This window comes from Nomascus leucogenys, chromosome 21, assembly GCF_006542625.1.
Source record: "Nomascus leucogenys isolate Asia chromosome 21, Asia_NLE_v1, whole genome shotgun sequence".
Lineage (NCBI taxonomy): Eukaryota > Metazoa > Chordata > Mammalia > Primates > Hylobatidae > Nomascus > Nomascus leucogenys.
Window position 1 is genome coordinate 1,766,468 of NC_044401.1, and position 15,795 is coordinate 1,782,262.

The window sequence follows — 15,795 nt, forward strand, 5'->3', positions numbered from 1 at the left end:
GTTGTTATGAAAGAAAGCTCATTGGTGCTTGTGGCATTTTGCAGGAGCTGGCAAGCTCTGATTGCTGGGTGGCAAAAGTTACTAGGTAAAACAAGCTTTGAAGTCATGGCAGCCATTTGTTGTCACACTAGTCTTAAAATTGTAGCGGCTGTTTCATTGGATTGGGCTTGTGGGATAGTTTCTGGAGCAAGCTTTTGAGACCTGAGTGTTTTTTCACCCCTATGGTCCTCTAACTCTAAATTTTAGTTGGGTATAACAGGAATGACTCCATTTGTATAATCAATTTTCACTTTAGATAATCGACCTGTGGTAGACAGATTCTTAAGGTGGCCCCTGGATCCTGACCTCCTGTTGTTCATGTTCCCATGTGATCCCCTCTTTTTGAGTATTTTAGCCAATAGAAAATGCCAAATATGATAGGATAGATGTAATTACATGGTTCTCTTACATAAGACTGTAATGCCCATATTTTTGGGTGGCTCTCTCTCCCTTGCTGGCTTTGAGGAAGTAAGTGACCATGTTGGGAACCCTATTTGGCAAGGAACTACAGGAGGCCTCTAGGAGCTGAGGGTAGCCTCGAACTGATAGCCAGCAAGAAACCAAAGCCTTTAGTCCTACAATAGCAAGAAACTGAATTCTGTCAACAACATAAGATTGGAAGCATATTCTTCCCCAGTAGAACCACAGATGAGACCACAGTCTTGGCTGAAAGCTTGATTCAAATCTTGTAAGACCCTAATCAAAGAAGTCACTTAAGTAATGCCCTTGACTACAGAAATTGTGACATAATAAATATGTATTGCCAACAGGTATGTGGTAATATTGTTATACAGCTGTCTTAGTCTCCTTGGGTTGCAATAACAAAATACCATAGACGGTGGCTTAAACAACAGATATTTATTTTTCACAGTTCTGGAAGCTAGGAAGTCCTAGATCAAGGTGCCAGTCAATTCAGTACCTGGCAAGGATCCTGGCTTTACTTCTGACTTGCAGAGTGCTGCTTTCTTGTTGTGTCCTCACATGGGTAAAACAAAAGGGCTCTGGTCTCTTCCTCTTGTTATAAGGGTACTAATACCATCATGGGGGCTCCATCTTCATGACATCATCTAAACCTACTTATCTCCCAAAGGCTGCATCCTCAAATATCATCACACTGGGGATTAGGGTTTCAGTATATAAATTATGGCAGGACACAAACATTCAGACCGTAGTAATAGCAATAAATCACTAATACACAACCTCTGTGAAATTAGGTCATGTCATTGAGGTTACTTGTATTAAAATAACTTTGATATTGGAAAGGGATGTTAGTTCATAAAATTTAATTAAAATGAAGTACATAGTAATGTTGGGAGATAATTCTCCATGGGCGCACATGTTTCTGCGTGTCTTTTTTTTTTTTTTTTTGAGATGGAGTCTTGCTCTGTCGCCAGGCTGGAGTGCAGTGGTGCGATCTTGGCTCACTGCAATCTCTGCGTCCCAGGTTCAAGCGATTCTCCTGCCTCAGCCTCCCGAGTAGCTGGGACTACAGGTGTGTGCCACCACGCCCAGTTAATTTTGGTATTTTTAGTAGAGATGGGGTTTCACCATGTTGGCCAGGATAGTCTCGATCTCTTGACCTCATGATCTGCCCGCCTTGGCCTCCCAAAGTGTTGGGATTACAGGTGTGAGCCACCGTGCCCGGCCTTCTGCATGTCTTTCAAGGGGTGGCACTGTTTGCCTTTGTTCCTTTGTGTAGGAAACAACCTTGGAGGACAAAGGTAGTGTCTACTTTGGGAGCAAAAGTCAGACATTTTTACTGCCCACAACTAAATATTTGAGTTTCCTAAGCTCACTGTTCCTTTCCTGTAATTCAACCCAGTGCATATGTGGATATCATCTGGCTTTCTTCACATCACCCTGTGGGACTTGGAGCTCAGGGAACTGGCACAAAAATGCTGATATTCTGCTGCTGCTATTGCTATAAGTAATAAATTGTCCTTCATGTGTGACCTAGCTGCTTGGAGGCTTCTACCAATAATATGGTTTGCCTGTGTCCCCACTGAAAATCTCATCTTGAATTGTAATCCCTACGTGTCAGGGGTGGAACCAGGTGGAGGTAACTGGATCATGGGGGCAGTTTCTCCCATCTTGTTCTTGTGATAGTGAGTGAGTGTCACATGATTTGATGGTTTTATAAGTGGCATTTCCCGTTGGCACTCACTCCGTCCTACCGTCTTGTAAAGAAGGTCCCTGCTTCTCCTTTGCCTTCCACCATGATTGTAAGTCTCCGGGAGCCTCCCTAGAAATGCAGAACTGTGAGTCAATTAAACCTCTTTCCTTTATAAATTACCCAGTCTTGGGTATTTCTTTATAGCAGCATGAGAACAGACTAATACAACCAACATTCATAAAACTGTGGCAGGCAATTTGAATAAAATTGCAGCTATAGAGAACGTTGTACAGTACATATTTACCTGTGGAAATTGGAAAGCATTTTTTTCTTTGCAGGGGCAGATATAAGTACAAAAATTACCTTACTTACTTTTGTAAGTTAGTTTATACAGAGTAGACATAGTACATTAGGCCAATGAGAATTTAAGTCTTGTAATTCTTATTTCTCAACATGTGGTGTCACTGCTTCTCCACCAACAACTACTCACCCTTCCTTGTTAAAGCTGGCACACCTGGGATTAGTTAGGCCTGAAAAATGGCTAAAAATACCTTTATCATAGAAGGAGTTTAGAAAGTACTTTCTTAGTTGTTGCTTCTGGCATTACCAGGGCTGTCATGCATCCACAGAATTGCTGTTTGGTGCCACTGGTAGCTAATATCCCCATTCAATAACATACAATAAACATATTCACTGTGCTATGAAAAAGTCCACTACAGTCACCACTTCAAGTCTTAATGCCTGCTAATTTAGCAATTATAGTAATAGCAAAGCATTCCAAATGTTTAAAAGAGTTCCAATTCTGGTTACAATCAAAATTGAGGAGCAAGAGCTTGATATAAAAGGTACGAATCAAACTAATCTCAGAGTTGCCTTTGTAAGACAGATGGGTGAATTTTATCTTTTATTATTTGGTACTCATCAGCCACCTACTGTCAATTTAAACTCTAGTTACAGCTCTCTAAAATTATTTTTCTTGGGGGAAGTGGGCTATTAAGATTTTTGTTGGGGTAGGATAGGAAATGATAAATTTCATATGTTATATACTCCTACTTTTCCTTTAATACCAAAACAGGCCATCCCACAAGTATAAAAGCATTTAGGCTGGGTAGGAAAAGAAAAAAATAATAGAGAAAGAAGAAAAGCATAGTGATAACATAAAAATCAAAAGTTGACCTTAAAGCTTACTTTATATAAATTATTATTATTATTATTTTGAGACAAAGTCTCACTCTGTTGCCTAGGCTGGAGTGCGGTGGCATGATCTTGGCTCACTGCAACCTCCGCCTCCCTGGTTCAAGGGATTCTCCTGCCTCAGCCTCCTGAGTAGCTGGGATTACCGGTGCCTGCCACCACGACCGGCTAATTTTTGTTTTTTTAATAGAAACGGGGTTTCACCATGTTGATCAGGCTGGTCTCAAACTCCTGACCTCAAGTGATCTGCCCGCCTCAGCCTCCCAAAGCGCTGGGATTACAGGCGTGAGCCAGCACACTCCACCTTACTTCACATAAATTAAAAGGTGGAAGGAAAAGAAACCCACATACGTGGGTTAGCTGTACCATTCTGAAACAAGAGGATAGTTTAGTAGCTAGATATAAATGACTAAATATTTCACTTTGGAAAGGCCACTGGTCTTTTTTTTCAAGATCAGGAGAATATTTCATCCTGAAGAAGCAGTTGTTGAAAGAGTGTTAAGGGTTACAGCGCTCAGCAAGGAAACCAAAGGTTGTAAATGTCTGGAACACAGCAGGTTAAAGAAGTGTGGTGCAGAAAGGGCTGCTACTCAACTTCTTTGCCTGAGGCCTGCCTGTATTAGCTAACCTGAGGAAGTCACAGGCAGTGTTATCACAACCAGTAATCTTTCTTCCCTGAAGCAGGGAGGGACAGTGGGCCAAAAAATCTTCTCAATTGCAGAAAAGCTGTTTGAGTCTTTGGGTCTGTAATCTGTACCTACTGTTTATCTCAATTCTCCTAACTCTCTAAACTCTGTTAGATATTTATCTTCCTTTTCTTCCTTGTTCATTACCTATACATAAAAATGCAATAGCACAAGTGAATACAGATCAATGATTAGTTTTAAAATAAAAAAAAATTTTGCTTTGCATTAATTAATTAATTTTTTTTGAGACGGTCTCACTACATCACCCAAGCTGGAGTGCAGTGGCACAATCTCGGCTCACTGAAATCTCCACCCACTGAGTTCAGGAGATTCTCATGCCTCATCCCCCCAAGTAGCTGGAATTACAGGTTACCACTCCTGGCTAATTTTTGTATTTTTAGTAGAAATGGGTTTTCACCATGTTGGTTGGGCTGGTCTCAAACTTCTGACCTCAGATGATCTGCCTGCCTTAGCCTCCCAAAGAGTGGGATTACAGGTGTGAGCCACTGCACCAGGCCTTGCCTTGCATTTAGATAAATTAAGTAGGATAGTAGACAGAATACAGGGAGAAGATGATGAGACTCAGGATTGCCACTTTCAAATTATGCAGCCTTGAACAAATGTACACCTCTGAACTTCAATTTTTCCCCATCTATAAATGTAGATAATAATTTCGACTGCCGTGAAGATTAAATGATGGTTCACAACCTCAACAGCCCTACGTATGTGGAAGATATTGTGGCTGAAGCTGACATTGTTTCAACTGAATACATATTCTAAGTGAACACGTTAGTTTTTTAACTTTTAAAATTTTTAAAAATACTTAATTTCAAATATTGTCTCCCAATTCTATCATTTATTTGTTAACTTTCTCTATAGTATTGTATGTAAAACCCCAAGCCTTTATTTTGGTGTAATTGATTTCTTCAATTTTTTTGACATGCAATTTGTACTTTTGAAATGTTGTAACATAAGTTATTCCCCCATCCTTCAGTATTAAAATATTCTCCTCCACAATTTGCTATTAATTTCATATTTCAATCTTTCCAGTGTAGGTCTTTAATGCATCTAGCGCTCTTCCTTTTAATATAATGTTTAATTTTCTCCAGATGGTTAGCCTATTTTCTTTTCCCCAATGATTTGTTGAACCACATTTTATTATTTATTAAGGTTACAAGTGATGTTGATATTGCTCATCCAGGAAGCACTGTTTGATTAGCAAGATTCTAAACAATGTGCGTTAGCACCTAGTTGAAAGAATTGATAATGGATGAGGGTGAATTTAGAACATGAGGGTAATATGTTGTATTATTTAAAATATCAATCCAGAAGGAAATAAAAATCATGCTTATTGAAAGTTTTCAGATGACAAAATGGGGATGGTCTTAGTAACTTGAAAAATACACATATAGAAATTACTCTTATACAGCACCAGTTCACAGACACGCCTGTAGATTCCCTGAGCTAAATATCTATAATATAGAAACAAACTTTGATTAGGTGATGCTGAAAGTTTAAGTACCTAAAAATACCTATCACCAGGCAGCTATTGAACAGTGCCTCCAAGTCCTGCTTTAAAAAATGATTTTATTGGCTGGGTGCGGTGGCTCACGCCTATAACCCAGCACTTTTGGAGGCTGATGTGGGCGGATCACCTGAGGTCAGAGTTTGAGACCAGCCTGGCCAGCATGGCGAAACCCCGTCTCTACTAAAAAATGCAAAAATTGCCCGGGCGTGGTGGTGCACACCTGTAATCCCAGCTACTCAGGAGGCTGAGGCAGGAGAATTGCTTGAACCCAGGAGGTGGAGGTTGCAATGAGCCAAGATTGTGCCACTTCACTCCAGCCTGGGCGACAGAGCAAGACCCTATCTCCAAAAAATAAAATAAAATAAAATAAAATAAAATAGAGTTTATTGCCTGTTTCCAACAATTCTCTGCAGGAAAAAAATCCAATGATTATATCCATTTCGTTGCGAATAAGACGGGCACCAGTTTATCTATGTACCTGAGGAAATGCTATGGAAATGGTATTTTTCAATTTTATTCATCAGTATATTAACGAATATATGACTGAATAATTCATACTGAAATCAGTTGGAGGGGGGCTATAAATGCAAATTAGCTGAGGATTTAATGTGCGTAGGAGGTGTATAGGGGGTTAGAGGACCTTTTAAATTCCCCCAATAGTTGTGGATTCGGTGGTTCTGTCTTTGCTATTCATTTTTAAATAGGTCAATGAAAGACAGGAAAGGCGTGCAGTGTGTGGGGATGAGGAAGAAGGCGGATAAAAGAAAAGGGGGAAACTAATCTGTTATTCAAGGGAACTGGCTTTCACTTGTGGTTTCTCCTGTTTGGCTTGAACAAATCATTTCACCTTCTTGGGCTTCCGTTTCGATATTGGGTGGGGAGGAGCAGGTGTTACGAGATCTCGCAGTTGTCTTGCTGCTTTCATTCTTCGTGAGCCCTCCCCAAGTTGATTTAACAAATATGACCTAGAGTCCCAGAGTATAAATACCACAGTCCAGGTGACCTTTCAGCGGGCCTCCTTGCGCATGCGCTGAAGGTACCCTCTCGTTAAGGCCCGAATTTTGCCTCTTCTGCGCACGCGCCCCTTTTAAATTCTCCACCTGTCAGAGAGAGGCAGGACTTCCTGTACTTGTTAGAACGACCGCCGGAAGTGACTGCGGACGAATCGGCGTTTGCCGAGGGTGGCATAGATTTGGCTGTCTCCGCTCATAGCTGCTTTTGGCGCGAAAGATGCCGGGTCTGGTTGACTCAAACCCTGCCCCGCCTGAGTCTCAGGAGAAGAAGCCGCTTAAGCCCTGCTGCGCTTGCCCGGAGACCAAGAAGGCGCGCGATGCGTGGTCAGTGCGCAGCCGGAGAGGGCGCGGCCGACGAGCCCCGGGCCGCGGCCTGTGCCTTCCGGTGCCTCTGCCCTACGGCCTCTGCCCTCTGCCTTCTGCCCTCTGCCTTCTGCCCTCTGCCCTCTGCCTTCTGCCCTCTTCCTTCCCCCTTTCCCCCACTCCTCCTCCCTGTCTGCCCCCCTCCCCGCCCCATTGCGGCGCTCTGGAGATAATTATTGGGCCTTGTAGGTTTCATGGTCGGGTCTCTGTTGACTTATCCCGTAGCTTAGTCCCGGGAAACGATGGAGAGAGAGGAGAACGGCAAGCTTTAACCACTCATTCCTTTCTACAAATGTGTTTTGAATATCTGTTATGGGTTAAGCACTGCGTTAGGTCCGAAGATGTAGACATGGATAAAGATGGCTCTTGATATAAAGGAGCTTAAAGTTAATGGAGACATATACCAATGACTTGTATACCACGTGGTAAGGGCTGTGATAGATTTGTTAAGACCAAACAGGAAAGGTTTTCTGGTAATTTCTAAGGCTTTCTCCCAAAATTAGAGACAGTAGGACACAGAGTGCATTCCTTACAGTTCTGAAGAGTTACCCTTCAACCCTTTTAAGGCAACCAAAAGTTGAAAATCAACCAGTCTACGGCGCAGGGGACAAAGTATTCAGAATAGTTCATCTAAATTGTCAATCCACAAAAGGTTTGTTCTCATGTAGCCTCTCTTGTGGAGCAAATCCCATTAGAGGACGTCCTCAGATAACGTGAATGTGCATCTCTTCCTCTGGCCCTTTTTGTTTTCCCAGATAGTAGATATAAGAAAGAAATCATTAGTGCTATAATGGGATAATAAGAGTGTAGGAGCTCAGTGCTTTTATTAATCCTCAGTACTTTGTAAATAATACTGTGAAGGCAGGATTGAAAGACTGCAGTCTGAACAAATTGTTCCAGTGGTAACAGTAAGTGCTGTTGAACCTTGAATAGTATGACAGCATGATTAAGAGTCTGGGATCCACAGTCAAGGTTTGAATCTTAATCCACTAACTTGGTGACCTTGAGCCTCATGTGTCTGTAAAATGACTCTAATAAAAGGAACTCCCTCCAGTATTATTGTAAAGGTTAATGATACAAGCCATGTCAAGTGCCTAACACAGTATACATGGCAATAAATGATCAAAGAATGCTAGCTATTATCTTCACAATGATCTCACTATCCCAGGCAATCTCTCCCATTTGCAGGCAGCTCTTGAGCTATTGAAGGATGGGTAGAGTTTCCATGGAAGGAGAACCTATTCCCTTCGTTAAATTCCTTTTGCCTCGATTGCCTCAGACCACGTGGGTTCTCCCCAAATATCCATAGTCAGGAGTCAGTTTTTCCTTGTAATTGAATTGGGCTTAACTTGGTTATTTGCTAAATCACATTTTCAGGCCTTAGAAATAAAGCTGTGTAGTCTTGGTCTTTACTTTGTGAATTTTACAAGTAAAATGTTCTTTGATCATCATGAGGGGGTGCTCCTCTTGGTCTCCTGGCTACCAGATGTTTTTGATGTTTATATTTTTGATGTAATTAGAAGTAGATTTATTTGGTTGTGTTTGAATGTAGGGCAAAATCAGAAAGTTAATTTCTCTGTGATAATAAGCAAAAAATTGAGCTGTTCTCTGTGCCCTTCATTTAGCATAAATATTTTACTCAGTCAGTTTATTTCTTTATAGAGCAGTGTTACTCCTTGGATATTGACTAGAGGCAATATTTAATATGCGTGATTATTTCTTATCAGATTTCCCCCCCAAAATCACTTGTCTGTGGAATGTCTTCATAGGCATGGACATATCATAAGATCAAATAAAAACAAAGCTGTTTGAGGTAATAGCATTTGTTTTAATTCCAGCTACATTCCATTATACCCATGTTTTGTCTCACTCCCCATCACTATCATGCATACTTAATAATGTGCTTAATGCCTATTTAGATAACAAGTACATTTTGTTTTATAGTATCATCGAGAAAGGAGAAGAACACTGTGGACATCTAATTGAGGCCCACAAGGAATGCATGAGAGCCCTAGGATTTAAAATATGAAATGGTAAGCTTCTTGCTTCAAAATTGTATATTGCTTTACAGATTTAGCAGCAATTGGGCTACATTCTCTCTGAAAGGTAGTTCGCCTGGTTAATCTAAAATGCTTAAGTATCAATTTGAAAAAACCATGATTTTTCAGTTCCCAGTGAAAGGAGTAAATTATGTCAGTAAAGACAGTCATTTAGCAGATTGGGGAAGGGGAGAATTGAGCTTTTAAGAAAGGGTTTGACAAAAGCCTTTAGGTCTCATGGCTTTAGGAAAATTGATTGAAGGAACTAAAAGAAACATATTCTCTTTCTTGTTTCTAATATTGTGGGACTTCAGTAAATGCTTTTTTTTTTTTTTTTTTTTTTGAGACAAGGTCTCACTCTGTTACCCAGGCTGGGGTGAAGTGGCCCAATCACAGCTCACTGCAGCCTCAACCTGGGAGGTTCAGCTCAGCCTACTGAGTAACTGGGACTACAGGTGTGGGCCACCATGCCTGGCTAATTTTTTGTATTGTTTTTTAGAGATGGGGTTTCGCCATCTTGCCCAGGCTGGTCTCAACCTCTTGGACTCAAGCAATCCTCCTGCCTTCGTCTCCCAAAGTGCTGGGATTAAGAGGTGTGAGCCACTATTCCTGGCCAATAAATGCTTTTAAGTAGGGAGTGGGTGTCCCATGGAAGCATTGCTTTCTGAAAAATGAAAATGGAATTGTAGCATGCTTTATTCGAATAAAACTAAAGCCTCAGGCCATTTTTTTTTTAATTAAAAAGTAAACTCTAATGTCAAAAATGCAAACTTGGGGAAGACAGAAAAGATCACACGCAAGGCCGTCACTTCACACTTGGAAGGTTGCACAGCGGCTGGGCAGAGGCGCTCCTCACTTCCCAGACGTGGGGCAGGCGGGCAGTGGCACTCCTCACTTCCCAGACGTGGGGCAGCCGGGCAGTGGCACTCTTCACTTCCCAGACAGGGCGGAAGCTGGGCTGAGGCACTCCTCACTTCCCAGACAGTGGGCAGCTGGCAGAGGCGCTCCTCACTTCCCAGACGGTGGGGTGGCCGGGCAGAGGCGCTCCTCACATCCCAGACGGGGCGGCAGCCAGGCAGAGGCGTTCCTCACTTCCCAGACGGGGCAGCAGCCAGGCAGAGGCGCTCCTCGCATCCCAGATGGGGTGGCAGCCGGGCAGAGGCGTTCCTCACTTCCCAGACGGGGCAGCAGCCAGGCAGAGAGGCACCTCACTTCCCAGACAGGGTGGCCAGGCAGAGGGGCACCTCACTTCCCAGACAGGGCAGTGGCCGGCAGAGAGGCACCTCACTTCCTAGACAGGGTGGCCAGGCAGAGGGGCACCTCACTTCCCAGACAGTTGGGCGGCTGGGCAGAGGCGATCCTCACTTCCCAGACAGTGGGCAGCCGGGCAGTGGCACTCCTGACATTCCAGACAGGGCGGCGGGCCTCAGGCCATTTTTTAAAAGAACTTGGAACTCTTAATCCAAATTTAAGTGCTGAGAGGGACCTTAAGTGATATGTGTCCAACAATTCCACAAACAAATGATACTCTTTTGTTTGGAAGCTCTTTCTTCAGTTATCAACTTAGCTCACCCCCTCGCCCCACTCCCCCTTTACTCAGGTCTCTTCAAAAGTCTCCATATTACAGAGGTTTTCCCTCAACACCCCATGTAAATTACATCTGTTCCCCATCACTCTATCACGGTGCTTCGTAACAGCTTTCTGTGAAGATGGGAATGCTCTGTACCTGCACTTGCCAGTCTGGTAGCCACTAGCCATATTTGGCTGTTGAGCACTTGAATTGTGGCTGGTGAGAGTGAGGTACTGAATTTTTAGTTTTTAAAAATTTTAATAGCTACATGTGGCTAGTGGCTACTCTATTCTGTACACTGTCACCTGCATATTATATATATTTTTAATTATCTGTGTTGCTTCACGGCAGCTAGAATGTAAGCTCTGAGAAAGTAGGAATTTTCTATTTCACTTATTGTCATATCCCCACTACCTATAACAGTGCCTGGCTCATAGTAGGTGCTTAATGGAGGATTGCTAAATGAATGAATAAATAAGCAAATTAAAGCTTATGGTTATGAAATTAACCCCCAAGGTGGGTTGTGCAGTGTCAGAATTGGAGCCTCAGTCTCCAGGCCGATTCCCTCTGCTTTTTGCCCCTACCCTAACTTCCACACCACGCTACCACTTTTAACTTAATAACAGCTGAGAGAGAATGCCAAAGCCACATGCCAATATATTAGTATTGGAGAGCCTGGCTTCTTTCCCTTGCACCTCTTTCCTGCCTCTTTGGAATTTCACATATGGCCAGTCTTCCTCACTGAGCTATAAAAAAGGAGGGATAAGGAACTTGTCGCAAGCTGATAAGAAGTTACTGTGTAATGGAAAACAGTCTAGGCTGAAAGTCCTGGGGCTTTATTTTTATTCTCCTGATGTTTAGTTTAGCATGTTTTTAACTTTAGCTACATTTAGCTTCATCAAGACATTACTCCTCTGAATTTCACTTATTTATAAAAAGAGAACCATAATACATTTTGTGATTCTATATATAGTATGGTATATCTACTGTTGTGTAAATGATATACTTAAGTAGCTTTTAGAATAGATGGTTATTTAAATAAATCCCATAATGAACTATTTTGTAAAATAAGTAAATTTGAAGGAGAGTGTGTTCTTAAAAAGGTAAGTGTACTTTATTAACTATTTTTAAAGATGCAACCTTAACATTTGTACATGGTTTCCTTGTTCGTGATCTAACGTCCTCATCAGTTGCGTAAGCTGTAGGCTTGTGCTGAACCTGCCTTGATAAAAAGTGGTGATTAAAAAAAAAGAAATGCTGATTTTAGGAATATCAAAAGCTTATCTTGGACTTCATCTGAACCACAAACGTGGTACAATTGTTATTAGTGGCATATATTCAAAAGTACCATATGATATCATAGTTTTCTTTATGTTATTGGGGCAGAGAGTGAGAATTATGTCTGTGTACTTCATTTGTGTGTAAAAGAAAATATAAAAGCTTTAGACTTAGAAAATCTACTGCTTAACTGATTGTGTGGTCTTGGGCAGGTCCTTAACTTTCTGTACCTTGGTTTCCTCATCCGTAAAATGGAGACAATAATGCATGCCCAAACTACTTCATAGAGTTGTTGTGATGATTAAGTGTAAAATAAATCATCTGTAAAAACCAGAACAGAATAGCTCGTACCTTGAGAGTTGTGGATAGCAGACATTCAGTTGAGGTCTGTTAAGTATATGACTTGATTATTACTGAATCCTGGTTACAAGAAGAACAATCTGAATCCATAGAGGACCTTTCTAAGAATTCAAACTGCCATGTTTTTCATTTTCAGTGTAATAATATTTTTGGAAGAGGACTGGGTGTTGGATCCTTACTGGTCCCAGGTGTCCTATTTCCCCAACCTCTGTGGGGAAATGGAGGCACAGTGAAGTCAAAAAAAGACTTGCTCAAGTTAAGAGTGGATAGTGGTAGAATTAAATTAGAGTAAGATTTTTATATTCTCCAAATCACAGGCACTTTACACTTCACTCCTTGTACTTAATGAGATTTTATTCCAACATACTCATTTTTAGGATTGCACATAATCTTGATCTTCAATCTTAAAACCTCATTATGAATGCTAATTAGAAAGACCTGTTGCTGAAACGTACAGTTGCATATAACCCAGTAAACAGGCCATTGGCTGGAGGGTGAAATCCAACACAACTGTCTGCATTGCTATAAGATAAACTTAACCTAAGTCGATATTTCTTAGACTGTTAGATCACATTTTTCTGAGAATAGCTTCAAAGGAAAAATATTTTGCAAACTTAGATCTTTCTGGCAATGGTAATGAAAGTTCCTTAACTCAAAAACCTTTGTAGATTTTAATATTATTCCTAAGTAGGTCTTAATTGTACCTCAAGTGCAGTAGATTGGGAATAAATCTATTATACATTTTTTATACTTAACCTGAAAGTAGGCTATATTCACCCAGTGGTTCTTACCCAGAGGTGCACCTCAGAATCATCTGAAGAGTGTTTTCCAGAATTCACAACTTGGGCCCTGGTCTGCACCTGTTGACTGAGAAACTCCTAGATGATTTTCAAGTGCACTCCTCTTTAACAACCACTGGCCTAAGTTGAAGATGAATAGCAGGGATAATGCTAGGCGTAAATTATCTGAAAATTTAGTAGTAGCAAAGACAGAGACTTGAAAACCCAAGAAAAAATAGGCATGGTGGTGATTTTAGACAATTTTTTTCTATTTTATGACTGCTGCTTTTACTGAAAAGAGTAATTAGAAGAACCTAGAACCTCATTAGAAATATAAGGAGGAAATGGATGGCTACTATTTTTCTGCCTTTAGGAGTCAGAAGAAGCCTAAATAACCTATTTTGGAGACTAAAGTTGTTGAAAGAAATTAAAGGACTAGTACTAAGTAGTGGTGATACTCAATATTAAGTTTAACAACTTAACAGTTGGATGCTTAAAATATGCTGCATTGTACACACACACACACACACACACACACAGACAAAACTGATTATGTATGAAAATATGATCCCAAGATAATCCAGAAAGAGTCATTTCTGCCATTCAAACATGTATTCATTCGACAGATATTTATTAAGACTCTGGAAAATACTGAGGGGAGGAAGATTATCCCTCCAGTCAAAGACTTTACATCCAGAGATATAACCAAACAGGTTTAAATCCAGGGTCTTCCACCACATAGCCCCTTTTGTTATGTAGTCAGTTGCAAAAGTGGTAACAGTGCTATGGGCTGCTATAATTGAAAGGTTGAATGGCTTCGTTTTTGGTTATCTTTCCAAACTTTTCTATAAATGTATTCTTCCTTTGAGCCTTTTAGAAAAGAGAGAGTTTAGATGTTTGTATCTTGATGTGGTTTATCTTTATTTAAACCAAATGAAGTGAACAGCTAAATGAGGGAAATATTTGCGTTAGACTTGAAGAGTTAGCTACCCCAATTTAATTACCTGCCTAGCATTGTTCTCAATCTTCTGGGATAGGCACTGGGAGAGGTGTGAGAAGCCTGGTATTGACTTGACTGGATCAGCAGCCCTATCTATGCTACTCTCCCTTTTTGATTTTTCCAAATGAATTTTAAAGGGTTGCCCTTATCTTGCCTTTGGGATTAAGTGAGTAACTTTCCACAGGAAGTGCCTTGGGTACTGAGCTGACCTTCTGCCTTCTACTTTGTGGATCTTCGCCAGGCATATTTGAATCAGCAAAGAGGGGTTTGCAAGTCTTGTTTCTTGAATATCTGTAAAAATAACTGCTTTAGCCTTTTTTGGATGATATTTTTGAGAAATATGTATTTCTCAAACACACATGTATTATATATCTATATATATACACACACAGAGTTTTTACTTCAAAAACTTTTAAAGAGTAAACAATATCATGAATAATTTCACTGATGTTTTTAGTTAGGCAAACCTAGAATTTTAAAATGTTGATTTTGAATTTTATGACTGATTTGGAATAATTCTGGCAATTAGTTAATTACTCATCTGAGGCATTCATTTCTAGTGGTCTTAATTCCCTGACTCCATAGATCTGGCATGATGTTTGAAATTTGACTTTCTAAAATAAATATTTTTCTGTAGGTGGTCTGCTGTGTGAGTAAATAATTCCTGAAGAATGAAGAAGATTAATTTTGGGAGTTCTTCGATGAACATTGATATGTGGAAAAAGTATTTATAATTTATTGTAAGAAGAAAGTAAAATATTACTAGTGGAAGATCTTCAGTTTTGTTTCTTTTTTGTGTTCCTCATTTGCTCACGTGGCTTTTTCCCCCAAAGGATATATACCAACAAATCTTGTAACATAAGGTTCTTATGTTCTTATTACTATGTCATTCTGGGAACTCTGGATATCTGTTGTCAGGAGAAAGCAGATACTGATCTCAGCCAATGAAATCTCCAGAATTAGGTGCATAGAAGTAAAATAACCCTTTACCAATTCAGAATCAGTGTGGTAGCCATATCATATCATTCAACACTCTCTCTTTTTTTTTTTTTTAACTTTCTTAAAGGTAAGAACAAGCCTTTAGTCTTATTACTTAAACCATTATTGTTATTCTTTACTAGCTGTCTTTTGGAAAAGTTAGTTTAGATTTTGGACCAGATTAGGGTGATTTGGCTTGGAAGATCTCAACTGTTTGGCATTATGAATCTGTACACGAGTAGTTACATTTTAAAATAGACTAGGATCTTAAGTTTCGTGCCTACAGGGTAGACAGTTGTCTCTTATTAATTAGAAGCTGGCTTAGGCTAGATACTGAATTGGTACTAAACGTCACTAATCAAACAGCTCAGTGCTATGCCATGGTGATGCCTGGAGTTGAACAGAGTGTGATTTCCTTAGTATAGCAACCTTGTCATCCTCATAGCTGCTGATGGGCTAATGAAGTATGATCATATTCTGCTTGTAAGTACATTGAGTCTAAAATCTCAAGAACAAAAGATACTGAGAACATAATTAAGAGGATATGTAATGTTCATGTGTCATTGTGTGATGGGAAAAGTCCCTCCTTTATAAAATAAGGAGCTGAATCAGATGATTCCTTAAGATTCTTTCCTAATTCATTAAGAGCATGGCTTTGATGTATGACAGACTTAGGTTCAATAGCTGGCTATGTGACCTCAAGCAAGGCATAGCTTCTTTGGGTCTGTTTTTCTCGGCTGAAAAAAAAAAAAACAGGTTATAGAAGTAATACCTAACTTACAAGATTATAAGTACTAATTAAAAATGATGTATACACAGTATTTAGCACTGTTATTAGCATTCTCTATTATTTTA

The 15,795-nt window shown here is 40.3% G+C and overlaps 1 protein-coding gene across 1 annotated transcript; it reads left to right on the forward strand.

Annotated features, from left to right (window-relative positions):
- The first annotated feature begins 6,646 nt into the window (after window positions 1–6,646).
- Window positions 6,647–15,693, forward strand: LOC100604305 (cytochrome c oxidase copper chaperone). Its single transcript, XM_003261860.4, has 3 exons — window positions 6,647–6,897; window positions 8,881–8,969; window positions 14,600–15,693. Exons 1-2 carry the CDS (start codon window positions 6,791–6,793, stop codon window positions 8,963–8,965), a joined length of 192 nt encoding a protein of 63 aa, XP_003261908.1. The 5' UTR covers window positions 6,647–6,790; the 3' UTR covers window positions 8,966–8,969; window positions 14,600–15,693.
- The last annotated feature ends 102 nt before the right edge of the window (window positions 15,694–15,795 follow it).